The sequence below is a fragment of the Prunus persica genome, chromosome G6 (assembly GCF_000346465.2).
Source record: "Prunus persica cultivar Lovell chromosome G6, Prunus_persica_NCBIv2, whole genome shotgun sequence".
NCBI classification, from domain to species: domain Eukaryota; kingdom Viridiplantae; phylum Streptophyta; class Magnoliopsida; order Rosales; family Rosaceae; genus Prunus; species Prunus persica.
In genome coordinates, this window is record NC_034014.1 from 17041138 (window position 1) to 17067316 (window position 26179).

Below are 26179 nucleotides of genomic sequence, written 5' to 3' on the forward strand. Positions count from 1 at the left end.
ATGCCTTGTGAACAACCTTTTCGCCCCATTAATCGGCCATACCATGGAAGTTTATGTCGATGACATGCTAGTCAAAAATCGCACTACTGACCAGCACATCCCCAACCAATCTCCTATGTTTGAGGTACTGAAGCGGCACAACATGCGACTCAACCCCACGAAGAGGGCTGGCCCTGACATTTTGGTGGCCCTAGGGCCAACATTAAGTGAGGCCCTTAGTAAACAAGAAAAAAAAAATTTGCTTATGTCTTTTTTTTTTTTTTTGCTTAAGTAGAATAATTTCATGGAAATGTTAACAACCTTTAATTATGAAAAAACATTATATATTTCTAAATTTATCCTTGGCAGAAACTAAAGAGTCAAAAATCTTTAGTTTTCCACTTTCTTGCTTCTGCACCTGCCCTTTTTTGTTCATTTAATTTTTGCACCAGATACTTGTGGCAGCAAACACTACCCGCTGCCAAATCTATCTCTCTCTCTCTCTCTCTCTCTCTCTCTCTCTCTCTCTCTCTCTCTCTCTACCTCTATCTCTGGCATATTGGGGTGGTGAGAAAAACTTTTTCTCTACTTGTCTGTCGCATATTGGTGTCTTTCGTTACCTCTATAGACCTTTTTTTTTTTTTTTGGGGTCAAAACCTCTACAGACCCTTTGGTTTCCAAATCATGAAGGGTTGAACAATTTTTCTTTATTTATTTTTAACAAAACAAAATAAAAAACAACAAAGTACTTTGGTGGTGAGATTTGAGAAATTAAAAAAGAATTGTTCAATTTCATCAATGGGAAAAGAGAATGAAGTGGGAAGGTGGGGTGAATATGTGGAGGGGATGAGGGAGATGTGGTTTTGGGGTAATGAGGGGGAGAGGAAGTGGGTCTCTTGTATATGCTTCTTTGAAAGTGAAACAGACAACAAATAAACAAAATAAACACACCAAACATAACCAACAAAGAAACAAATACAACCAATGAACCAAAGTAACCAATAAAAAAATAACTTTCAACAACAAATAAGGAGCACAAAACCTGTTTTATGCTTGTGCAAAAAATAAATAAATAAATAAATAAAAAAAGCCTCAACCTCCCTTGCAGAACTTTCTTTAATTAGGCTAGCTCTGTTGCAAATAAAATTCGAAATCTGGGATTATTATTGAAGAACTTCGTAGAATATTTCACAGTTTTCCTCCGCAGAACACGTGTAGAAGAAAAAAAATATGAAAATAAAAGTGGATGAGAGAAAAACTGAAAATAATATATTGAAGAGAACAGTTTGTTGGGTTTGATAGTGAAGAGAACTTGGGAGAAGGGAGAAGAGAGAAGGGTCTGATACTGACAAAAACAGTGAGAAGAATAGGGTGGAAAGTGGAAAGGTAGCTTAGGAAGCAAATTTTTTTTTTTTTTTATAGGAAGAGAGGAAGCGTGCAATTTGTTTATTGGAAGAAGAGGAAGCCTGCAATTGTTTCATGGGAAGAAGAGTTCTTCTGGCTGGAAATAGAAATGGTGTTTTTTTAATGATTATTATTATTTTTAAAGTTTGGGCTCTTGGTAATATTGTTTGGGCCTAAAATTATGCAAAGTACAGCCTATTTTTGAAACCCACAAAAAAAGGGAGCTTCTATAGTGAGTGGAAAGTTATAAGGGGTATTTTTGAGGGGTATGTAAGAGCCGTTGGATTTCATCCAACGGTGAGTTTTTAAAAGAGGGTGCATGTAGAATCGGGTTGAAATCTAACCCGTTTAGAAACCCAACTTCAGTTGAAGATCTTCCCTCTTTCCCTCTCTGTGAAAAACTCAAGAACACAATCCTCTCTTTTTGAATGTAAAGCAAACCCACAATTAGAAGGATCCAAATCTCCCAAACCTTATAGTCACTCGATTGTCATTAGCTCTTTGGGAGGCCTGCGATCTATGGTATCCATGGTATTACAAAGAATGGCTCTTACCTAGCTGTTGCCCTGTTTTGATTCTATGGGTCAAGTGAAAACCCCTTCTCTTTTTCATTCAGCTGACAAGATTCCAGATGAAAGCAAAGTAGCATATCTCTTTTTGTAGCTAGACGCCGCAGCAGCAGTTGTTCCTCGATTTTGGTAGAGATGGAGTCTCAAATACCAAAGAGTCTTCTCTAATGTCCACTACATTCTCTCAAGCTGACTGACTTCAGAGCTCCCGATTGATTTTGAGAGGTAAGTTCACTTGCTGGATTGATTTTATTGGGTTTGGTTTATTTTTTGTGAGGGTGGGAAATTCGTCATTTGTGGCATCAATAATGCGTCATTTTTGGAATCAATAATGTGTCATTTCCTTATGAATATTCAATATACTTAGTTGATTGTTTTTGGTGGGGGTGAAAAATTATGAAATGTAGGTAAAAGATCCTAAACTTAGGCTTAATGACATTAGGAGTAAGCATTTGGAGAGGATATTGGATGAAGTTCTATAATTGGTGGTTTGAATTACATTTGTGTTCTTAGTTGAACATGTTGGTTCTAATGTTATTTTTTCCAGATTATTTCACAAGAGATGACGTAACTATTATTAAATTTTGCTTGCGTTTTGTGTAATCGGAAGTTAGGCTATGCGTATTTTGTGTCAATTTGGGCAATGTTTTGTGTAAGTGGAATGCATTGATATGTTGTGATGCAGTAATGACTGATTAATGAATTAATATTTGCTATGCAGTAATATAGAAGTGGATCAATAATATACGTAGATAAAATGTCTGGGGGCTCAGAGAGTGATGAATGTGCAACAGCTAATGGGAGGGTTTATATTCCTGAAGTAAGAAATGAGGAAACACCAGCAGTTGGGATGAAGTTCGACTCGCTTGACCTCGTTTACAATTTCTATAATAGATATGCATTCTTGGTGGCTTTGGTATTCGACTTCATTCCAGCTTTTGGGGGAAAAATAAGAAAGAGATTTTGAGGAAAGAATTTGTATGTTGCAAACAAGGTGCATACAGGAGAGATGAAACTCGGGAGAGAAAAAGACAACGGGGAATAAGTAGATGCAATTGCAAAGCTAAGATTGTGGTTGTGAAGACAAATGGGAGCAAGAAGTATACCATCTCTCTTTTTGCAGAGGGACACAATCATAAGATGACACCCTCAGAAAGAATGCATTTATTGAGATCACACCGTCATATTTCAGATTCTACAAAAGTACTCACAAAACAGTTGGGTTCAGTTAATATTCTCATTCATCAGAAGGTAAGTATTTTAGAGGTGCAATCCGGAGGAATGGATAAAATCGGTTTTATCAAAAAAGATATCTACAATCTTGAATGTAGTGTGAATGGGAAGCTGAGGAACCACGATGTTGAACTAGTGACCGAGTATTTTATGGCTGAACAGAAAAAAAAATGAGGCTTTTTATTTCAAGATTGAGGGAGATGGCCATGACAGGTTTAGTCGATGTTTTTGGGCAGATGCAACTTCTAGACGGGCATATGGGTTTTATGGAGATGTTGTTGTATTCGATACCACATTCAACACGAATCGATACGACTTGACATTTGCACCAATGTTGGGAGTTAATAACCATGGTCAGACAATTGTCTTAGCATGCACATTTTTGAGCAAGGAAACGACTGAGTCGTTTGTTTGGATGTTTGAGGAGTTTAAGAAAGCCATGCCAGGTGGCGAACCTAAAACGATCATTACAGATCAAGATGCGGCAATGGCCATAGCGATTTCAATAGCCTTCCCGACTACATTTCATCGACTTTGCATATGGCACATCACATCAAAGTTCTCTGTTAAGTTACCACATTCTGCTTATAAGGAGTATTGGCATGAATTTCAGAAAGCCATATGGGATACTGACAATAAGGATGAGTTTGATGCAAAATGGAATATTGTGGTTACAAAAGCTGGTTTGACCGACCATCCATGGCTAAGTTCAATGTTTGATTTAAGGGAATCTTGGGTTCCAGCCTACGCACGACAATTTTTTGCCGCTGGAATGTCAAGCAGCCAAAGAGCAGAAGGTTCTCATGGTTTTTTCAAGCAATACATATCAAGGAGAAATTCGTTGATGGATTTCATAATACGATTTGAGAGGGCACTTTCTCATCAACGTGAAAAAGAGTTAGTTGCTGATCACGTAGATGCATTTGAAGTGGCTCAATGTATTCTACCGATGCCAATGAACAAACAAATGGCTACCTTGTACACAAGGACAATGTTTCAAAAGTTTGAGCAAGAACTAATACAAAGTACAGCATGTTTCCTAGAGCTCAACAGAGGATGCTTCTAAAGTTGTCTTTAACGTGAGCGAAAGGAAAAATTGGGAAACAAGAGTGGCAGAAGTCGTATATGTGAAAGATTCTGACCACGCATCGTGTAGCTGCAAAAGATTTGAATTTGTTGGAATTATTTGCAAGCACATCCTAGCATTGTTCAGAAGGGACCAGATTGAATATATGCCCGATAAATATATTTTGAAGAGGTGGAAGAAAACTGCGAAATCTGGATTGGTGTTAGATGCAAATGGCAACGAAATTAAAGACTGTGCAGATCCTGGTCTTTTAATAAAGCGGTGTACAATGTCTCGAGTTGCTTCAGATGTGGTTGAGGATGCATTAATGAGTGAAGAAGGATGTGAGCTACTGTCAGAGACTCTAAAAAGTTTGCAGGTGAAGTTGAAGTTGTTGAAGGATGGACCAAGTAATAACGAAGTTGGAGGGTCCAGCTCTCAAACACAATATATGAAAGACCCTAAGAGAGTGAGGTGCAAAGGAAGGTCGAAAGGAGTAACGGGAGCAAAGGAAAAGGCAATGAAGCGAGGGATTAGACATTGTCGAGAGTGTGGACACATTGGTCATGATAGAAGACAATGCCCAAGACATTTGAACACACCGTAAGATGCTAACACTATTTATAATAACATCTAAAATTTGAATAGGGAAATTTTTTATGTGCTTGTGTTTGATGTTTATGCAGGACATCACCGTCGAACAATGACGAATCAACTCCAATAGATCGTAGTGACCCATTATTCGACGAATTTGACAGGATGCACGGACCAACTGAATGATTTATGTTTCTATTAGACGAAATCTGGTTGTTATGAAGATTAATGATCAGGTGAAGTTTTATAAATTCAGTTTTTGATTATAATTGTTTTTTTGTTCATGTCCACCGATGAGGTCTTACTATGTCCACTGGTAATTGAAATGAAAATTTGCTTGGTTTCATTCTTGCATGAAATTTGGACACATGTTAATTTTACGTCTTCTCCCTATTTAGAAATTTTCATAGACATTTGATAGAGTATGAAATTTTGAGTTATGTGAAGAAGCAATGACTTTTACCATGTAAAATGGGTAGTTTAGGGTGAATTATGTTTTAACAGAGATTCATTGATTATATCACAGGCTAATGCAGGATTTCCAGCAGCCAGCTGTTGTTTCCATTAGCAGTAATGATTTCCAGCAGTACCCACTTTTTGGTTCTGGTTATTAGGGGCACGATTTTGTAAACATTTGTAACTGAAGGATACTTGAAGCACTTTGTTGGAACAGAGCGAATAGAAAGCAGTGTGTAAAAAAGAAAAAGTACATTGCAGCTAATTACATTTCGAACGGTTGGAGAATATTAAAGGGTACACTAACTTACATAACTACTCTTAATTCCACACACAAAAGAAAATTTGATTGCAAAACATATTATGTGCTCCCTCTTAGCAATACCACGATCTCCCCAACCAACTGAACAACGGTATCCACAATCACTCGGTCGTATTGGTCAACTTCTTCTTAGCAGGTCTCACATGCTTATGATCACTCATGTCCCTAGTGATATAGACGAAATAAATCTTCAGCAATATTTGAAATTTTATTATATATAAATAAACCATAAACCATTCACTAAACAATGTATAGCACATGTTATGTTACTTATGACTTACGTGTCAGTTTTTTTTTGAGAAAAAGTACGCCAGCTCTTTAATGTGAATGGACATGATAATGAGATTTTACTGATTCCCAGCTTGCTGTGATATTCACTGCTTATTGAATAATATTTCGATATTTGCAAAATATAATGTTAGACAGATGGAACACATGATGACTTGCAATACATAGTCCCAATAATTATATATGAAGCAAATGAAACCGATATTTGTGTTTTATTGAAATGAAAATGACATTAAGGGAATATACTTCTAATTTGTGCAATACCACGATCACCCTCAACCAACTGAACAGCGGTAGCCGCAATCACTTAGTCGTATCGGTCGGCTTCTTCCGAGCAGCTTTGACGTGCTTATGCTCATTCATGTCACCACCATCGTCTAGTATCTCTCTCACAGCATCAGGGGACACATAGTTCCAATCATAACTTGTATGAGTAGTTGCCGCAAATGCTCGAAATTTGTCGAATCCTTCGTTGAATGCCAACTTCAGTTCACTATGGTGCTCTTCGCATCGCATATGGTTCACCAAACAACCTTTAATTTCATCATTCATTACTGTATCCAACTCCTTAGCTTTCAGCTTCCTTTTATGACTCAGCTTCAAGTACTTGTTCTTTTGGGAGAACACTTTGTTCACTCTAATGTTAAGATCAGCCAAAATTCCCTCGTCTTCAACACATTTCTCGTGCCATGAATTGATCAGTCTGGAATTATAATCCAGCTTGCCAGTGACTGCATGTATTGCCTCTAATGGATCATCGGAGTCCCCCTCACTCCCAAATGATGTTGAAAAAGGAAGGGGTCGGTGAGTACAATGTGGAAATAGAACCTGCGACTCCTATTTGTCATCTTCGATTGTGTTGTTGGCGCCTGAAGAGGTTGACATGCTTGAATAATCCTCTTTGTTTTGGGAGGATGAGGATTGCATATGCAATTTCGTTTGAGAAAGGGAACATAGGTTTATAGACCAACATACCAAAGCTTGTGTGTAGTCAACATATGTACTTTTTTTCAATTTTTAAAAAAAGAGGTGTCAGGTTTTGCTTTTCAAGCATGTCAACCTCACACCCTCCTTACACCACTGATAGTGGTTGAAAGAAACTCAATGGAAGTGACATCTAGTTAGTGAACTCAACCAAACTAGTTAGGATTAAACCTAGATTGTATCAGACCAAAAAATAATTTATACATTGTCAAGCAAATATTTTTTGGCAGGAACCCTTTTATTGGTATTACTATCACCCCTTCCATAGAAATTCTCCTTCCACACAAGACTCACTCCTCCACCGAATCTGTCTCCATCTACTAAAACTCTCTCCTCCATAGAAACTCACTCCCCCCATAGAATGGATTTACTAACCAAGTTTGATGTGAGCATAATAAACACCCCTCCAAACAAAGACCGCCTTCGAAACGCAAGTGAGTCACCAGACAAGCAATGTCACATTCCTAGACAAAATGACCATTTTGTTGGAAGTTTTGAGTCTGAAAGAGTTCTTGCTTTTTGGAAGGAGAGGCATCTTCAACTTGGTGATGAAATCCAAAGGGCAAGGGCACGTTTGGAATTTGTTGAAGGCCAAATTGAAGATGACAAAAGGCAGGCCAATCTGGATAGGGCGAAGTTGCAGCGCATGAAGCGTAGACACAAACGACTTCGGAGTGTAGCTGTTCAAAAATACAAGAACTCATCTAATGCAGTGGAGTCAAAGAAGCGTGTGATGCAAGCTGGATTCGACTACTTCCGATCCTATGCAAAACTCGTCGTACCCGGGTTTGATTGGTCATCTATTACCGTTTCCGACATTAACAAATATACTCAGCAAGGGAAGTAACCATTTTGGTTCTCGTGTTTGAGCAGAGGCAAATCAGTGGAATTGGAATTTTCGTTAAACTCTGCTTCAAACCTATTTTGATGCTTACTACTATGGAAGATTTCAACCTTAATATTTTGATGTCTTTAATTACGATAACACAAGATGCAAAGAGCCCATCTACTTCAGTCATATGTTGCTGCCATGTCCATTATTTTTTGATCACGTATCAGATTTGGACATCGTTGCATCATATGCAATGTTGCCATTATTTATTATATGTTAGGACAATGTTTATGGAAAAGCATTTGTGTGTGCGTTTCTGACAAGGTTATGGAATTATTATGTACCATTTATATATTGTTTTTTGTACTGGTTCATCTCCTACTATTTCTTTCTTTCTTTATATTATATGTTTGTGGAATCCCTCTCAAAGTTAACATATACTGTGAAAAAAATGCATACTCAATATATAATCACTCATATACACTAGGACAAATATTCACTAATATTTTAAAATTGCTTCACTTGTGTGAGGTTTTTCAGAAAAAGTATGGCATTATTTTATGTGATTGGACATGATAGAAAATATACCTCTGACGTGTTGAAAACTGTAGGTGTAGTTGCATGCGGACAACTTATTGAATACTTCCGAGATGTTGAAAGCTCTAGGCGTAGTTGCAATGATGGCTTCAAAGCATGTGCAATTATTATATATGTACATTATTATAAGCCACATATTATTTTATATAGGGAAACTAATTCTTGTATTATTACAAATTATATAACGAATATTAAGGAAATATACTTGTTAAAGTGAATTAGGGTTAATAGGAAAGTGAGGTATGTAAAAATAATTAGGATTTTTTAATTGCGAAACGGATGATTTATAGGTTCCCCTAGTTTTATAACGTCACAAGGAGGCCGGAGTAATTTTCGGGGCATTTTTAGGATTTTCCTACTATTTATAACCTATTTTCAAAGATTTTTGCACTACAAAAGCAAAAATAATTGGCAGAGGACACCTGGCGCGATCTGAGCCCGTAACCTTTCACCACTTGCACAAGTGTACGTGAATCAACATGGTCACATCCTCGCTTTTTACCCTAAATTATTATTTTATTACTTTTCCTCAGAAAATTCATAACTAAATACACAAAAATTAGAAAAATGATCCGAAAATTGCTACGAACTCATTGACACTCCATCTCCCTTGCTGAATTCTCCGATTCATTGTTACGCATTTTAAAAAATTATTCCGAACATTAACGGGAGATGCTTGTTGAAGTAGGTTATTGAAGTTTAAGTTAACAAACATATATACTTAGGGTTAAGAGGAAAGTGAGTTCTGTAAGAATAATTTGGATTTTTTCATTGCGAAACGGATGATTTATAGGTTCCCCTAGGTTTATAACGTAACAAGGAGGCCGGAGTAATTTTCGGGGCATTTTTAGAATTTTCCTACTATTTATTACCTATTTTCACAGATTTTTGCACTAAAAAAGCCAAAATAATTGCAAGAGGACACCTGGCGCGATCTCAGCCCGTCACCTTTCACCACTTGCACAGGTATACGTCAGTCAACATGGCCACCTCCTTGCATTTTACCCTAAATTATTATTTTATTATCTTTTTCTTGGAAAATTCATAACTAAATACACAAAAATTCCAATAATGTTCCGAAAATTGCTACGAACTTATTGAGATTTCAGCTTCCTACTGAATTCCCTGTTTCATGGTTATGCTACATTAGTATTTTATTATTAGTTATCCTAAATTAATTGAATTATTATGATATTACTTTTTAGGCTGTCCATTTGTTAATTATATTTACTCCAACTTTTTATTAAATTTTTTTTGTCGTGCGAATAGGCCATTTCTGGTGCTAATCGGTTTCTCTCTTCTTCAATTTGTTAATTTTTTTATTTTTTAGGTTGTAGGGATGTTTTGAAAAATAAAATGGAAATATACAAGTCATCCATTGTACAACATCAGGAAAAAATAATTCAACGTCATTCACTCCATATAAGTTTTGCTTAAGAAACGTGTAACAAAATCAGTTGGGATATGCTAAGTGGGAAAATGTCATTCCCAAGCACTGGTGAAAAAACACCTATTTACTCCATGCATGACCTTTCGTTTACCAAATATGAAGATTGCAGTTGTGCAAAATATCTGTGTCAGTAAATTGTCATTCCTAGCCGTCTATGATGTCAGTAATAAATCAGCTATATAATATATATTATACATTTATATATAAAATATGACAGCAGAAACACCAGACAAAATAGATTAAAACTCAACATTTAGACAACATTTGTACAACGTAGCCAGCCAACCTAGAACCGAAGAGAAGCAAGTCCACAATGCATAAAAATCGTAAAAACATACTACAAGTAATTAAAAGGGTATGGATTCACTCGCACAACATACGCACGCATCACCTTGAACCAAAAAATGCTCTCACGGTGCCATTTGCATCGATTGCAACAAGTCCAGAATGTAGGATTTATCTTATCTTCACTAGGCTAGCCTTGAATAACAAAATACCATTCATTGTTGTTACAAGCACTGCAGTGATTGAACTTAATCTTCCCATAGTCAAACATATCTACGATATGTCTTGCAACTATTGGTCCGCTTAATCTTCGTGTCAAAGTATCCCTGGTTCCTTTCATATCAATGTTGTTACGTTGATTCAAAGAACACAAGAATTCTAATGCATCCTCTTTTGACTAACCATTTCCGGACATACCAAGTAGTCCAACTACATATGCCGCTTCCATATGGCCTGCCGTGGCTGCAATGCGCATCCCATACAACGCTTCCACGTTACCCTGCCTGAAAAAAACTTGGAATGCTTCTCTAAATATCGACTCAGGGTTATCGCAAGCCCTGCATTGTTGCAAGAAATGCTGGACCGCAGGTCTGGCACGGTACCAGCTAGGATGGTCTGGGTACTTTGCCATTGAAATGGTGTTCCACACTTGTGGACTGTTTGCCAAAGTTTGGAACAATGGGCACACAGATGCCATACGGAAGAGATCTTCCGATGATTGGGTTGCCACGTATAATATCACTTCAAACCAAGCTAACTCCGGGATGAAGGCTTGGGGCATATCCAAATGGAGATGCTTCCTTCTCTTTCCTCCGACTGTAGTGAAATGTTTCGAATTCATTGAAATGTTTTTGGAATGGAACGATTTGAGGAGTGGCAGAGGGGAGAAATCAGAATATTTGGGGTACACGTTTTGTTGTAGCCTCAGTTTATAGTGTTTTGAAAAGGTGTTTTCAGTTGGGGTTTTTCTAAGTTGACCGTTTTTAAAGAAACTGAACCCAACACCCTAAAACTGAAGAAAAAAGAAGGGAAAACGTCATAACATTGCATAGAGAGTCAGACAGTTAAAAAGTCAATTAATAACCTATTTGCATAGCCATTTTTGGGATTTTCCCGCTATCAAATTAATTGATACAAATGTGATGGATTACTGACTAGTGACAGAAGGTCCCAACATATACTTTTTCATTTTCCCACACCCAACTACCCCTAGTAATGTTATTAAAATGGAACCAATAATGATGGATTCTTATCCAACTAGTTGCCTTAATAAAATATAAATAAAATAATAAATTTCAAGCTGTGTCCCCTCAATTTTTAGATTAATATTTGGTAGTGAAATATTATATTACTTTTCGGGGTAAAAGATGTCACAATTCTGACGGTACAGGTGTCCAGATCGTGACCAACCCACCCACACACAGAAAAGAAGGATATAATTCAATTTGGGCAGAGATGAGAGAGAGCTGAGTGAGAAGTTTAGGGTTATGAGTGAAGGGGTATGACTGAGAACTATGAGTGAGAAGGTATGAGTCCGAAGAGGTTTCAGTGAGAAGATCTGAGTGAGAAGAGGTACAACTGAGAAGATTCAACATGTCTTTGTCTTCATCTCCCGCTCAAACAAAGAGGTGTCAGTATTGTGGAGCTACAATGGTGCTTCGGGTTTCAAAATCAGAGAAAAATCGAGGGAAGCCATTTTGGAAGTGTCTAACCTCCTATGTAAGTTTTCATTTGAAGAATATGTATGTGGGTCAAAAAAAAACCTATGTCTAACTCTGACATAATTATTTTCCACATATGATGCCTGCAATTAGGGAGCCACCAGTTGCAATGGATTCGAATGGGCTGATGTAACCTCCGCTGAAGCAGAACATCAAGCTGACACGTATGATGCTACAGTGCTGAATATGCTGAAGTCCATTAAGGACTTGGTATTAGTTTTATTAGTTGTATCAATTGTCATATTATTTGTTCTTTTAATGAGCAATTAAGTGCACGGTTTCAAAGATTGTGAAAGTTCTCCCCAAAAAGACATGTTGCACGCACCACCAATGAGTTTTCAAACCCATTTTGTAATATTTGTTCTTGAAATAGGTGGATTGGCATTGAATTAAAACAAAAGCATTTATTTGTTTGAAACCCAGCAAAAACTTTCCAAGACTTAGTTTAAAAAAAGAAAATCATACGAAGACGATAAAATCACAATACAGGGCCAATACGATGTAATAACAAGACAATACAATTTTTTTGAAAATTGCATAATTAGTTAGTGTATATAGATTGTTTATTTGCGTATACTTAAAGTTTATTGATTGTTTACTGCATATAAATCGCATGATATTGAATGTTTATTGAAGGTTTATTGATTTTGTTACTGCATGTATTTCGCATGTTATTGCTCCAATATTGAATGTTTATTGAAAGTTTATTGATTGTTTACATGTTTATTGATTGTTAACTGCATGTATTTCGCATGTTATTGAACCGATATTGAATGGTTATTGAAGGTTTATTGATTGTTTGCTGCATGTATATCGAATGTTATTGCTCCAATATTGGATGTTTATTGGGGGCACAAGTACCACTCAAGTAAGATTTAAGGGGGGAAATGGACCTTATTCTTTCTTTTAGTTGGAAGAACAACTGTTAAGTTTAATTTCCTATTGAATACGACTTCGTTATGGTTGGTGTAATTGGGGACTGATGTATATTGCATGTCTATTGTGTGTATATTGCATGTCTATTGTGTGTATATTGCATATCTATTGTGTGTATATTGTGTGTATATTGCATATATTGCTTGTCTGTTGCCTGTGTATTGTCGTTTATTTCCTTCGTAAGCAATAAACAATCAATACACATACAATAAATGTAAGATATACACGCAATAGAGAAGCAATATAGACGCAACAGACATGCAATATAGATGCACCAATATACATTACTTTTATGCTACTGAGCTGCCCAAAACCAATAAAAAAAAATCAACGAATTTATCAACCGATTATAAAGGAGAGAGGGATTCAAACCCGAGGGGTGGTACGGAACCAATAGGGAGGTTTTATAGCATTGCACTTGGAGATATTTTTTCTTGTATTTCTATAAAGAGGGCATGGTTGAATAAAACATTGGAGGCGAGGCCATAGTCGCTGATTATGTACCTTATTAAGATGCAACCCATTGCGATTAATGGTGGCTTGCATAAACGATGACATATCACTTTGCAATGATGTAATACACTTAAAAAGTCATCTTCAAATCCCAATTCACATATGCAGTCTTTAAATCCCAATTCAATGCAGGTTGGTTAAGGTTATGTAAATGTCGTGAAGGAGTTAGGCTAATATTACACAGAAGTTTGTTTCATTAAATAAAAAAATACTTTACGGACCCATAGGCACATTCTATGTATGGGAATGACATGTGTCTAACTTCAAAAACTCATCTGCCTATCCATTTAGATTGCCTACGTGCAATAGATTTACAGATCCATTTACTTTTCTCCTCACCAAGCCTCAGCATCTCCATTTCAGTTTCTTCATTTTTCTGTCTATGCTCTGCATCCAACTCCATATACATTTAGGCCAATATCAGAATAAACATAGCGTAGTATCACACTAATCAAAATGAAAGCATGCATCCGCTATAATATTTGCCACTATTTTGGTTCTAATTGTTATTGTCCAATAACTTAAACCTCAATTTATGTACAAAAATACACTAAGATTGAGAAAGACGAAGAAGAATAGAGGAGCAGAGGTAGAATTCGAAAAGGACCCGTAGGTCTCTATTGTGTATTTACATGAGTTTGAAATTGGACATTCCCAAAACCTATTTAATCATCATGTACCTAAACCAAGTTCAACCCATATCATGGCATGTAAGCATCTCCCCGTGTTATCTCTGCAGCCAATTTCAACCGAAAAAAGGGGATGTTCTGCGAGGTGCAAGTAGCTAACGGAATCTCAGCGCTCAAAAGCTCAATGTACTTCAACACGAACATGCCACAATCGCCTCTGAAGCAAAATAAGAACTCGATCAATTCAACTAATGACATTCTAACGTAATTGACAATTTAAAGTAATAAAATTAAATAAAAAGTTGTGCTTACTGATTAGACTGTTGTGGAACATCCACACGCTCTATTGGCCACGGACACCACCAATCTCGGCTGCAATTGTTTGCGTAAACACCTTCTTCATAAAAGTCGATGGTGTTGAGAAGATTTGGAATCGTAATTGAAAGCGGGGCGAGTTCTTCCTTTAAGATCTCATCTGGAATAAGTGAAACCATTGAATCGTACACTTTGATTTCACACTTAACCAGATCAATCATTACAGCCACCCAATGCTTGTACTTCGTCAACATACAAGGGGCATACACCTTATATGCGTTCTGCCAATCCATCCCACACGCCGGAACCTTGCCATTTACAATGTTCAGTAAACTGTTTCTAATTTTCCACCCAACCTGCTCTTTTCTTTTTTTTATTATCCGCAAAGCAAGTACGAATGTGATTCTGTCAAATAGAAAACAATCAATGGTTAAACACCTCCACAAAGCAAGTATGGATAATTTGTAATTAACAGCACTTGGTCAAGGCCCATGACATACCATAAAAAATACATCGGTCGTTGTCCAGTCCAATATTTCTACTTCCTCCAACTCTTGTTGTCGCTTCCGGATGAGATACAACCCCAAATCAATGTGCTGCAACATGTTTTTCTTGTCAATCTCATAATCTATGTACATTAAAACAAATGCATAATCAATTAAACTTACATCTCCTTTCAGCCAACCATCAGCTTTGACGAGGGAAGCGAAGAATTCAATATCAGCTTCCACGTTGCCAAATTGCATCACCAAACTATGAATATAAAAAAGTTCTAGAACACAACAATTAAAAAATATATACACTCATGTCTTCTATCTCAAAAAACAAGGGACTTACTTTGGGTTATGGCGCCATTCCCAACAAAGTTTTAGCACTTTCACCAGATCATCATGCGAAAATCGCCTTCATTGGGTCTAACGTCTGAAGTCCGGTTGTCTCTGCCAGAGTTTTTGGAACCAATTCACTACCTTCAATGATCTTCCACATAGGAATGATCCTCTTCCTCTTTCGTAATTGGACCCCTTGTTCCAAAGCTTTACCTTTATCATTCAACCAAACGTTCAACTGAGATAGCACAGCTGTAGGTTGATCCAAATCAATGTCCCCGACAGTAAACTCAACCTTTGTCCCCTTCGTGCTCTCGCCAATGTCATCGCCAAGCAACATAACTTCATTATCTTCTTTCTCACATTGGTTTCTTTGCACTTCCTTTTCCTCACTTGTTTGTCTTTTCACTTCCTTGCCCTCCCTTCTTTTTCTTTGCCGATCCTCTCGCTCACTGCTCTTTCTTTGCGCTTCCTCTCCCTTGCTGCTTTTTATTTTCACTTGCTCTCCTTCACTTCTTTTCCTTTGAGCTTCCTCTACCTCACTTGGTTTTCCTTGCACTTCACCCCCTTCAATCCCCTCCTCTTCCTTTTCCTCTCCCTCATTTCTATTACTTGGCCCCTCACCCCCTTCAATCCCTTCATCTTCCTTTTCCTCTCCCTCATTTCTGTTACTTGGCCCTTCATCCCATTGAATGTCATCCATTTCCTCACTTCCCTTAAATAGATGTGAGATGACACAACGATTCGTCCTCTCTTTCAGTAAAGCTAGGTCCCTCCTTACTTCCTTCTCAAACTGAGGACCTAAACAGTGGTTCAAAAGTTTTTCCATCCGTATGACCTTTAACTTAAGGACGTCTTTTTCCCGCTTTACTTGAAACAACTCGGACCTCAACAAGCTTACCTTGTTCAACTCATCAAGGTCAGCACATGAAGAAGGAATTGACTCTGCCGAGACAACAGCAGGGCGATCCTGTGGCCAACTCCAATATGGTTGTCTCATTTCCTCTTCACTCGGACATAGCGCCCGCAACTGAACTGACTGTTTCAGAATACAGACAAGAGTCATATTCAATCATTCTACTTCATAATTTCATTGAATCTTATAAATAGTTCTAAGGGCTGCAAACCAAACCTCTTTGCTCTGGAAAAAATAATTGTTTAACTTTCTCATCTCGGGAACAGACGTAGTAGTTCTCCATCGCAAAATACGCGGGACAGCTGTCGGATCAACAACCTTGCAGTAATTCAGGTCTGCCATTCTAGGAATTAATTCATATACCCAAATCTACACAATTTACAGGACAAAAGTCATTATTTTTAAGTTTTAAAGTCCACAAAACATAATTGACATGAACATTATTACCATGTACCTAGAAAGCATACGTGAAACCTTTAAAACTCCATCCACCCCTTTGCGCTTCACCATGCTTATCCTTCTTGCCCTTCTCATTTCTCCGGCTTGTTCCCGTTACCTTACTTTTCCCCTTCCCTCTTCCCTCTTCATTTTCAGAGCTTTTCACATACTTTGTTGGTGCAGAAAATAGACTGTCTTGGGTTTTGTCAAAGGACACCGAACCCCACGGATACCTGTTGAACGCATCCAAGTCCTCTACAAGGGTCAGGTAATTTAGATTGATGTTCAAATTTTTGTCTCTTCCCAAAACCACTAACTCAGCAAAGTAAACAAGAGCTAGCTTGTAGATGTCATCTTCCTCTGTGCACCTCAGAAATGCTTCTTCTAAGGCATTACGTGTAATTCCTTCGTCTATAAAATATCTTTTCTGAAGTCTAATTTCATCACTCTCTCCACTGGAAACTTCAGGCACTTCCCCAAAACGAAGCCCTGTGATCAAACAGAAATCCTAACGAGTGAACTGAGCAACGTCACACCCTATTAAGAAACTCAGTCCATCCAAGTCTTTCACACCCTGCCCCGCTACTCTACGCAACACAACCTCATGCACAATCTGCCCGCTAAACTGAATCTTATCTATATTCAGAAGATGGCCAAAGCATGATGTCTTGAATTGTTCTAATTGTTCCGCACTCAACTTCGCTCGAATTGCAGCTAGAGATGAATTTGCATGTGAGCAGTTGTTCACCCGTGACGAATATGCCTCTGACTCTGGCTATACCAGCTCCACATTGGATCCCATTTCCTGAAATACAAGATGAAATAACGTGAACACATATACTACCACGTATTTGCACAATCACATTGGTATTTACACAACTAGTCAACCAGGCACATTACAAATTTTACAAAGTACATGAGCATAGGGATTACTGATCGCAGGCTTTAACATCATCAAAGCAATATGACAAATTTTGTGCAAATACCTGTTAATGCAATGATTATGTGAATTACAAACAATTTCATATGTTTTATTTATGGATCCAAACTCTAATCAATGGTTGATGCATGAGTGAGTGTGAGTGCAATCTAGGCAAGTTCTGCACTTCACACACATGACAATTATTGTCATCTCATACACAACACAACATAAATAAATCAGAAATATAGTGGAAGGAAGCAAAGCAAAGCATCTATTCTGCTATCTGCTTGCTAAGCAATTGCCACATCCTTCTTTCTTTCTAGCTTTTTCTTCAGTCAACCACAATCGTCATAGATCAACCTTTATTTCAAATGCTTTGCACTTTTATTCATGAGTTTATTATTATCTGTTCTCATTTCTCATAGGCAAATTTAGTAACAAATGAAATAATATTTATTTCAAAAAATATATAAATTCTAGCGCCAGAGAGGTACTCTGCACTCTGCACTGCTTCAAATGTGGAAGGTTTTGAGGGCCTCCTCCAATTCAACACCATTATCTTATTCATATCATTACTAACATGTTATTGAGATGTTGTGGTCCAGCAGCTGGAACTCCCTTTTGGACCTCCACCAGGACTGGCATGGTCATACCAAGAGAGTCCTCTCATCGTACAGTTAGCTGGATTGCTAGGACATGGAGAAATCCAAGCTGGACAAAGGGGAGGAGCCCTTCCCATCCAAGAACATGAGGCTTCAGTTCATCCAGAAGACCCTGCACCAGTTCAGGCCCCCTAGAACCAGCCAGAACCTCCACCTATTCCACGACCAACGGTCTCACGCGATCAGCCCTTGGAACTTCTGCCTGACCAACCAGTTGTGTTGCCTTACAGACCTAGAAGGATGGACCCTAATCCATTCTCTTCACTAGCTAGAGGTAGGAGAGGTAGAAGGGGAATCAACCCTTTCGCCAACAATGACAGGAACAGACCAGGGGCAAATTGGAGGAATCATCCAGATTTCGAAGAAGAGGAAGACCATAGGGAGGAAGTTCTGCCCAAACCATACATAATGGAATAGAGGTTTGAACACAACCAGCCAGAACAGGGGCAAAATCCGCATCCTGTCAATGCCTTGAATGACATGGGAGCACTACAGAGGATGATAAGAGAGATGATGGAACCTGAGGCCAGAAGAGGAGAAAGGCCCACCTATAGAATGCTATATCCAGCTTATATTGATCAAGTACCTCTATCCCCCGGCTTTATGGTACCGAACTTCACCTTGTTCAATGGAGAGGACATCCATGCTTCATCAGTTGAGCATATAGGCATAATCTCTGTCCAGTGCATATCCATAGAAAATAACCCTCTGTTAAAACTAAGGGTTCTTGAAAATTCTCTCTCTAGACAAGCCTTGACCCAGTATACTAGCTTACCAGCCAATTATGTTCACACTTTGGAGCAGATGGAGAATGTCTTCCATGACTACTATTTCAGGATTCAGCCAAAAGTCACCATCAGTAATCTTGCTGCCCTCAAGCAGAGTGAAGATGAGCCTGCCCAAGACTTCATAACTAGGTTCAGAAAGCTAAAAATGAAATGTTAAATCCCTATGGAAGAAAGGCTTTTCATCCAAATGGCTCAAACCGCCCTTAAAATCTCTCTAAGGAAAAGATTTGATAGGATGTGTTGGTAAATTTTAACAACAATATTAAAACCTTGCAAGTGCACAAATCAAATGATAGTATAGTAGGCAAGCAAGGGTCGATTCCACAGAGATTGTGATATAAAGAGATGTTTATCAATGTCACACAATGAAAACTAAAACACAATTAAACACGAAAACAAAATAAAGATGGAAATCACAAGGACTTCCACACACACGCCAACACCAAGGGGGGTTTTGATTTGATTTTGTGAATAAAATAAAATAAGGAAAAGAAAACAAAAGAGAATTTAAATTAGAGTTTAAGAGAAATTGGTTTAAAATCAATCAAGAACAATAGCTAGGACTTACTATCCACCTCCAAACAATCAATCAATCCATAAACAACAAAAGATAATCAATTTCTAGCAAACATATGATGACGGCACTCACAACAAGATCATGGCATTTGACTCGAGTTGTATGATTCTCTCTTAAGTGTATGTAAAGTGTATGGCATTTACATCAATACATGTATTCTTAATTGAAATCTAGTATGGCATTTACTCAAATTAACAATCAAGAATCCATTAAGATCAAAGAGAATATGAGTGTCACAAAAACCCTAAAACATGGCATTTGTTATTAGGAATTCAAGAATCGATTTCTCATAACTAGTTCTTAACCCAATTATTCGTTGCAAACAAGAACACATTCAATATGGCAATTGACCTATGTTCTACAACAATTTAATTCCAATACATGCTTCTAAGTTAGCTACTCAAAGAAATAAAATATTAGAATTCACATAACATAGAGAAACCGAAATCATCACGCTTGTAGAAACTAAAAATCCATTAAACTTGTTTATAAAACTGAAATCATTTTTAGGGCTTCAAGATTAAGCCCTAACTAACAAGAAATTAGTTTGAACTCAAAAATAAATACATAAGAACTGAAAATTAAAAGAAGGAAGGAAAAGAAAGAACTCGTTGGCAGCTTTCTCCTCTTGCGCGGTTGATCTCTTTAGGACGTGAATCCTTTGTATCAGGCCTTGGCTCGTCTTTTATATCACTTATATCAGAGTTCTAAACCCTAAAATTGACTGAAAAGTCGTCCAAGAAGTCTTGGTAAACAAGGAATCCAAATCGGAAAGTAAAAATCACAATTCCTAACTCCACTGGGAAATACAGCTCAGCCCAATGTTCACACGATTTGGGGATCTTCGGCCTTGTAGAAAAATCATTACAAATATATTTTAGAAAGGTAAATGTCTTATCTTTCCAACCATATATAGCACGTAACTTGGAAAATTTGGGAAGGCTTCCGTTTCTTCACATTCACGTAACATGTACGAAACTGTCCTGTCTGCACGTGGGCTAACTTTACTTGTATTACTGTATCAATTGGCTCAGTAGAAACTTCTAGAAAAATCATACATTGAACTTCAAGATGTTAGCTTTCATCTCCAATTGGTCTTGCTCAAAAATTCCTCCGAAAAGTTGATTTTCCCTTAAAAACCTTCTAAGAGCGCAGAAAAGCTGAAAATCAGAAAAGTAAAGTAATAAGCCCTTTTTAAATCTAATTTTCTTACAAAACCTAAGTAAAAAGAGTACATAAATGAGTATATTTATGGACTTATCAAATACCCACAACTTAGATTTTGCTAGTCCTCGAGCAAAACAAAACGGAAAATAAAAACAAAAGAACAAAGACTCAAGACAAACAAACAACTAAATTCCCAATATTGATCTCAGAGATAATTACCAACGGTTAACTAACTTCCAAGAAATAAGCAACATTAACTCAATGCATTATCAAGGGGTTAACCAAACTTTAATTGAACAACTTGGAGTGTCGTGTGTGAAATAGTCAACATTAATATTACCACGACTTATGCTTCACAAAAGTTAAATAACCAAATAAGAACAAGCTTTAACTTCAATTCTCACCAAGGATGTTCGCTCCAATGAAAGCACTCGAAATTTGACAACGTAGTGTCACTCATATATGTGAGAAGAATCAAATCAATACGATGTACTCACATAAAATAAAAGCACAAGACAAGAATAAAAGATCTCATGGAAAGATATCGCATACTTGAAAATATTTAAACCATCCGACCATAGTCCTTCCACACCTATTCTCCACATGAGGAACCACACTTCTCCTTAGATCAAGTAGGACTTTCACTAAGGTTGTAATAGGGCTTAGGGTGATGGGTGAAACAAGAAAGAGACATAGATGAACAAATGAAGTCTAAGGGCTAAGTAAAGCTTTCCATGAAATTATAACATCTTGCACTTTAGCACACAATTTTATCTTGATACTATCTTGAACTTTTTTTTTTAAATTCTAACTCCATTAGCTTTCTAATCAACCCATGTAACAAGTGTTAGGCCAATAACTCCCAAGCTAGATAGCTTTAGGGTATTAAGTGTAAAACACTCCTCGGGCTTAAAAACTCGAGTTGAAAAGGCTTCGGAATCAGACCTTTTTTCTTCTTTTTTTTTTGTTTTTTTGTTTTTTTGTTTTTTTGTTTTTTTGTTTTTGAAACAGTATCATGTACACATGATTGAACAATTTATGCAATTCTCCCTTAACCATGAAAGTGCTCTACAAAACTCCTTAGAAGGGTGTAGGATAAATATGCAAAAGATTCAGGTGAAGAGAATTGGGTAAAGAATGATAAAGGCTTACATAAAAGGCACAAGGGGTTGACTACGGATAAAATTGATATGGGTTGGCTGGAAAGGCTCAAACGAACGAAACAAGGCCTTTATCACTTCCTAGGATCCATGTGGTTCATGAAATATGCCTCAAATAGATAATGAAAGTAGTTCTAGCAAACAATTTAAACATCCTCAAGTACTTGACCAAAACAAAGAATAATGAGATCACAACGACTTGTAGACATGAAAATTATAGAATAGTATATAACACTCAGGGAAGAAAGGTATAGGCTCAAAAGCTCACATAATAAGGGTTGTACAAGTCTACACTAGCCTTATTTGGGAATTTAAATCATGTGAACTCCAATCAAAAATCATATTAATATGGCTATGTGCAAAAATATTTACCAAGTTTAATCACAAAACTAAGGTTAACACAAGGATAATGTAAAGAATTAATATCATGCTCACAATTCCTTGCAAGTTAATTGTCCATAAAATTCAATCTCATCATAGAATTGGGAAGTGACTACTACAAAAATAAAAATAAAAACTAGACTCAACTTTAAAGAAAATATTTTTAGGTTTTTATGACATTTTTCTGATTTTTTATTTTATTATTTTTTTAAAAGAAAAAAACTGAAAACAAAACAAAACAATAGAATAAAAACTAATTAAATAAAAACCAAAAGTTGAAAGGGATTGAAAATCAATAAACAATGCTGCAGTTCTGACCCAGGCCCAAAGAATGACATGTATCTCCCAAAATACTTGGCCAAAGTTCACGTTCTTTATATGGTTGGATTCAGATCGAAAAAACAAAGAACACAGCGCAGGCAAAAATACAAAAGCAGCAGCAGAAAAGGACAGAATTTGAAACAAAGACAGAGGACTGCTGCAACATACATTATGAAACCAAAGAACTCAATCACCCACAACTTAAAACAAACATTGTCCTCAATGTTAAAAACAAAGAAACATAAGTCATGCAAATTCATTTAAAGAGAGAGAGAGGGGTGTGAGAACTTCCCGGGTTTGTGTAGATGTATGGATGAGCAAAGCGTAGAATATGTCGAAATGAGAGAGGATAGACAATGAGATGAACTCAAACACCCACAACTAGTGTCTTTGAATGCCAATGGACCCGTAATAGCTCCTTAAAGTCTCGGAATGCAATGAAATTGGAACGAAATTGAGCTGGATATGTAATCATGAAAATCTGAAAATCTAACTTTTAGAGACGAAAAATCTGATCAACACCGCGGCTAAAACCTCTTTGTTGACGAAAAATCTGATGAACACTGTCGGTAAAACCTCTTTGGTGACAAAAAATCTTCAAATTCTAGGCAAAACAGCAGCTGCCTTTTTTTTTTGTGTTTTAGGTCCTTTTTGGAGCTTCAAATTGTCCTAAAACATAATGTAGGCCACCGGAGACCCCCAAACCTGGTCCAAATCATCAGAATAACCATTCTAAACATGTTGGTGGCATCAGATTGACCTGAAAAACAGCAAAAAAATAAATTAGGCAGACATTCTAGTTTTGATCAAACTAAGAACATAAAAGCTATTTTTCTATTTTCTGGTATCTAAACTCAGCCAATGACCAAAAAAACTTATGTAACACATTTGAAACATGCTGCAAACACCCTAAGGCTATAAAAATGCGAAAATTTATCTTTGGAACACAAAATCCATAGTTTGATGACACAAAACATAACAAAAACAAAAATATGAAAATTTACGAGAAATCACACATAAACTAAAAACAAAAACGAAAACAAAAGTTAAGAATGCTTGGGTTGCCTCCCAAGAAGTGCTTCTTTATAGTCATGAGCTAGACGCTGTTCTTTAGATGATTAATCAATAGATGGGGGTGGTGCATCCACGTGCATGCTCTCTTTTCCAAGCTCAAAAGATTCATAGTATGGCTTCACTCGATGTCCGTTCACTTTGAATATGTTTCCCGTCTTGTCATTTTGAATCTCAACTGCACTGTGAGGGAAAACATTAGTAACAACAAAAGGATTGTACCATCTAGAACGTAACTTACCTGGGAATAGCCGGAGGCGTGAATTGAAGAGCAAGACTTTCTGCCCTATTTCAAAGGTCTTCCTTTGAATGGCTTTGTCATGAAATGCCTTCGTCTTTTCCTTGTAAATCCGTGCACTCTCATAGGCATCATTCCTCATCTCATCCAATTCATTCACTTGGAGTCGCCGTGCATCTCCAGCTTCTTTCATATCGAAATTGAATTTCTTGATTGCCCAAAATGCTCTATGTTCAAGTTCAACCGGAAGGTGACATGCTTTACCATAAACCAAACGAAAAGGAGACATACCAATGGGGGTTTTGTAAGCTGTCCTATATGCCCATACTGCTTCATTAAGTCTCAAACTCCAATCCTTTCTCGTAGGGCTCACGGTTTTCTCCAAGATTTGCTTGATTTCTCGGTTACTAATCTCCACTTGTCCACTTGTTTGGGGATGATAAGGTGTCGAGACCCTATGTGTAATTCCATACTGCTTTAAAAGTGCCTCAAATGACCTATTGCAAAAGTGAGTGCCTCCATCGCTGATAATGGCTCTTGGTGTTCCAAACCTAGAAAAGATGTTGTCCTTCACAAAACTCAAAACAACTTTTGAATCATTAGTCCGGGTAGGAATTGCTTCCACCCATTTAGGGACATAGTCAACAGCAAGGAGAATGTAAATAAAGCCATAAGAGGAAGGGAATAGTCCCATAAAATCAATGCCCCACACATCAAATATTTCAACAATAAGGATAGGCGTTAAGGGCATTTGATTCCTAGAGCTAATGTTACCGGTTCTTTGACATCTATCACATGTGGAACAATAAGTATATGCATCTTTGAACAAGCTAGGCCAATAAAAACCACATTGCAATACTTTAAGGGCTGTTTTCTTAGTACCAAAATGACAGGACCCGATCCAAATTCCGCTTTGGAATCCGAGCCAGACCCTATGCGTGTCCGACACTTGGCGAATGTCGAGCACAAATGACCTATTTACCCTTCTATACAAAACATGATAAAATAACAAGGTTGACTTCTACCGAAAAACCGGTAGAGTTTCCCTTGTAACTGGCTCAATACCAAAACATTTTCACCTGCCAAACAAGTATATATATATACAACCAACTGCCAGCATACGTATATATACATTCCAACAGTTCAATTCTCAGTCTATAATATCAGAGCAACTACTAAGAATTTACAAGGAATCAATCCTTTTACAAAACAAAATCCTACATCAAAGAAAAGGCGCGGAAGATGGGAAATGGCCCGGTGGTGGATTCCTGTGCACGTCTACTGCCTGGGGGCTCAAAACAACAATAAGGGTGAGTGGACCTAAAAACAAAGTTTAGAAAAATAGCATATGAACATACTAACCCCACTGTAAAAACAGTTATACAAACTAGCTTATTTTCTTTATTTCTGAAATCAATGCATGTATATAATTATACATTTGAAAACAGTTTAAAACTATCACCTAGGTGTACCCTTACTTCCGTCAATTCCTTATGTCCGTCAATTCCTTGCATCACCATGGGTGACACATACTCGCAGGTCTCAGTGACACAAAGTCAGTCCGAGCCGCAACTCGCAGGATTCAGGGGACCGAAGTCCACCTTTATCTGCATTACTCGCTCCACAAGAGTTCGAGTACCAAGGAACTCGTGGGGCAACTGTCAAGCATGCTGACTAAACCGAAGGCAACCAATACAATCCAAAGGCAACATGTAATATCTGGGTACAATGTGGTTTAAGAAAAAATATAAAGTTTCTGAAGAAAATCTGTTGAATAATTAACTTTCTGTAACCTTTAAAATTTTGCTGCCATTTATCTGATAATTAACGAGAATATCTTTTCCTATCTTCTTTAAAGGAGATTTCACTCAGCAGCATGCAAAATATGTAACAGAATAAAACAGCTTATAACTGAAACTGAACTGCTTAAATTCATTTATTAAAATAAAGAGTCCACTCACTGATAGTCCGAGCTCGCTGGACCTCTTGAAGGTCCCTCCTGCGGATCAACTGGTGCCCGGGTGCCTGATTCAATGACCATAATATTCTATTAATACAACATAGTATTAAATTAAAAACCCTACCCCCGGCTCCTAAAAGTACGTGCGTCAATTTAAAGTTATCCCTATGCCCATAAAAGCTTTCCTTCCACGTGGGATAGTTTAGCGGTATCTTGGGACTCAAAAAGCGCTCAAGTCCAAAAAGTTAATCCGGGACCCCACGGGTCCATGACCTCACAATATAATCTAGAAGCCGCTAGAAGGTCCAATATATCTAGGACACATGTCCCGAGGGTATTGGCGTCGATCGGACGGCCGGATTGATCACGATCGTGTAATCGCATAATTTCTAAACCCTAACCCTAGGGTTCGCGATTTCAGAGTATCCGGGACTCCGATTCATAATCCGTCGAATCCTACATGATTCTGAAATTGTCTAGAGTAACGTATCTGAAACTGGTTATGATCCAACGGCTCAACAGTATTGAACCCGGAAATCGCACAATATGGAAAATCCGTTCGAGGCCCAAACGGTATC

The 26179-nt window shown here is 37.4% G+C and overlaps 2 protein-coding genes and 1 long non-coding RNA gene across 3 annotated transcripts; 1 reads left to right on the top strand and 2 right to left on the bottom strand.

The window, feature by feature from the left end:
* LOC109949690 (protein FAR1-RELATED SEQUENCE 5-like) lies at positions 3517–5031 on the top strand. Its single transcript, XM_020565783.1, has 3 exons — positions 3517–4098; positions 4229–4854; positions 4938–5031. The coding sequence occupies exons 1-3, from the start codon at positions 3517–3519 to the stop codon at positions 5029–5031; spliced, it is 1302 nt and encodes a 433-aa protein (XP_020421372.1).
* LOC109949691 (sentrin-specific protease 2-like) lies at positions 13931–14513 on the bottom strand. Its single transcript, XM_020565784.1, has 2 exons — positions 14171–14513; positions 13931–14075 (listed from the first exon to the last, which is right to left on the bottom strand). The coding sequence occupies exons 1-2, from the start codon at positions 14464–14466 to the stop codon at positions 13931–13933; spliced, it is 441 nt and encodes a 146-aa protein (XP_020421373.1). The 5' UTR covers positions 14467–14513.
* LOC109949449 lies at positions 15955–16248 on the bottom strand. The gene is made up of 2 exons (XR_002271914.1): positions 16133–16248; positions 15955–16039 (listed from the first exon to the last, which is right to left on the bottom strand). It is a non-coding gene; the product is annotated as an uncharacterized LOC109949449 (long non-coding RNA).

Excerpts from the sequence above, each read along its gene's own strand:
- LOC109949690 (XM_020565783.1), top strand. The coding sequence starts at position 3,517 with ATGTTGGGAGTTAATAACCATGGTCAGACAATTGTCTTAGCATGCACA. Across the intron at positions 4,099-4,228 it reads AAGAGTTAGTTGCTGATCAC|AGCTCAACAGAGGATGCTTC; the intron begins GTAGATGCATTT and ends CATGTTTCCTAG. Across the intron at positions 4,855-4,937 it reads CCAAGACATTTGAACACACC|GACATCACCGTCGAACAATG; the intron begins GTAAGATGCTAA and ends ATGTTTATGCAG.
- LOC109949691 (XM_020565784.1), bottom strand. The coding sequence starts at position 14,466 with ATGGATTGGCAGAACGCATATAAGGTGTATGCCCCTTGTATGTTGACG. Across the intron at positions 14,076-14,170 it reads GTTCCACAACAGTCTAATCA|AGGCGATTGTGGCATGTTCG; the intron begins GTAAGCACAACT and ends ATTTTGCTTCAG.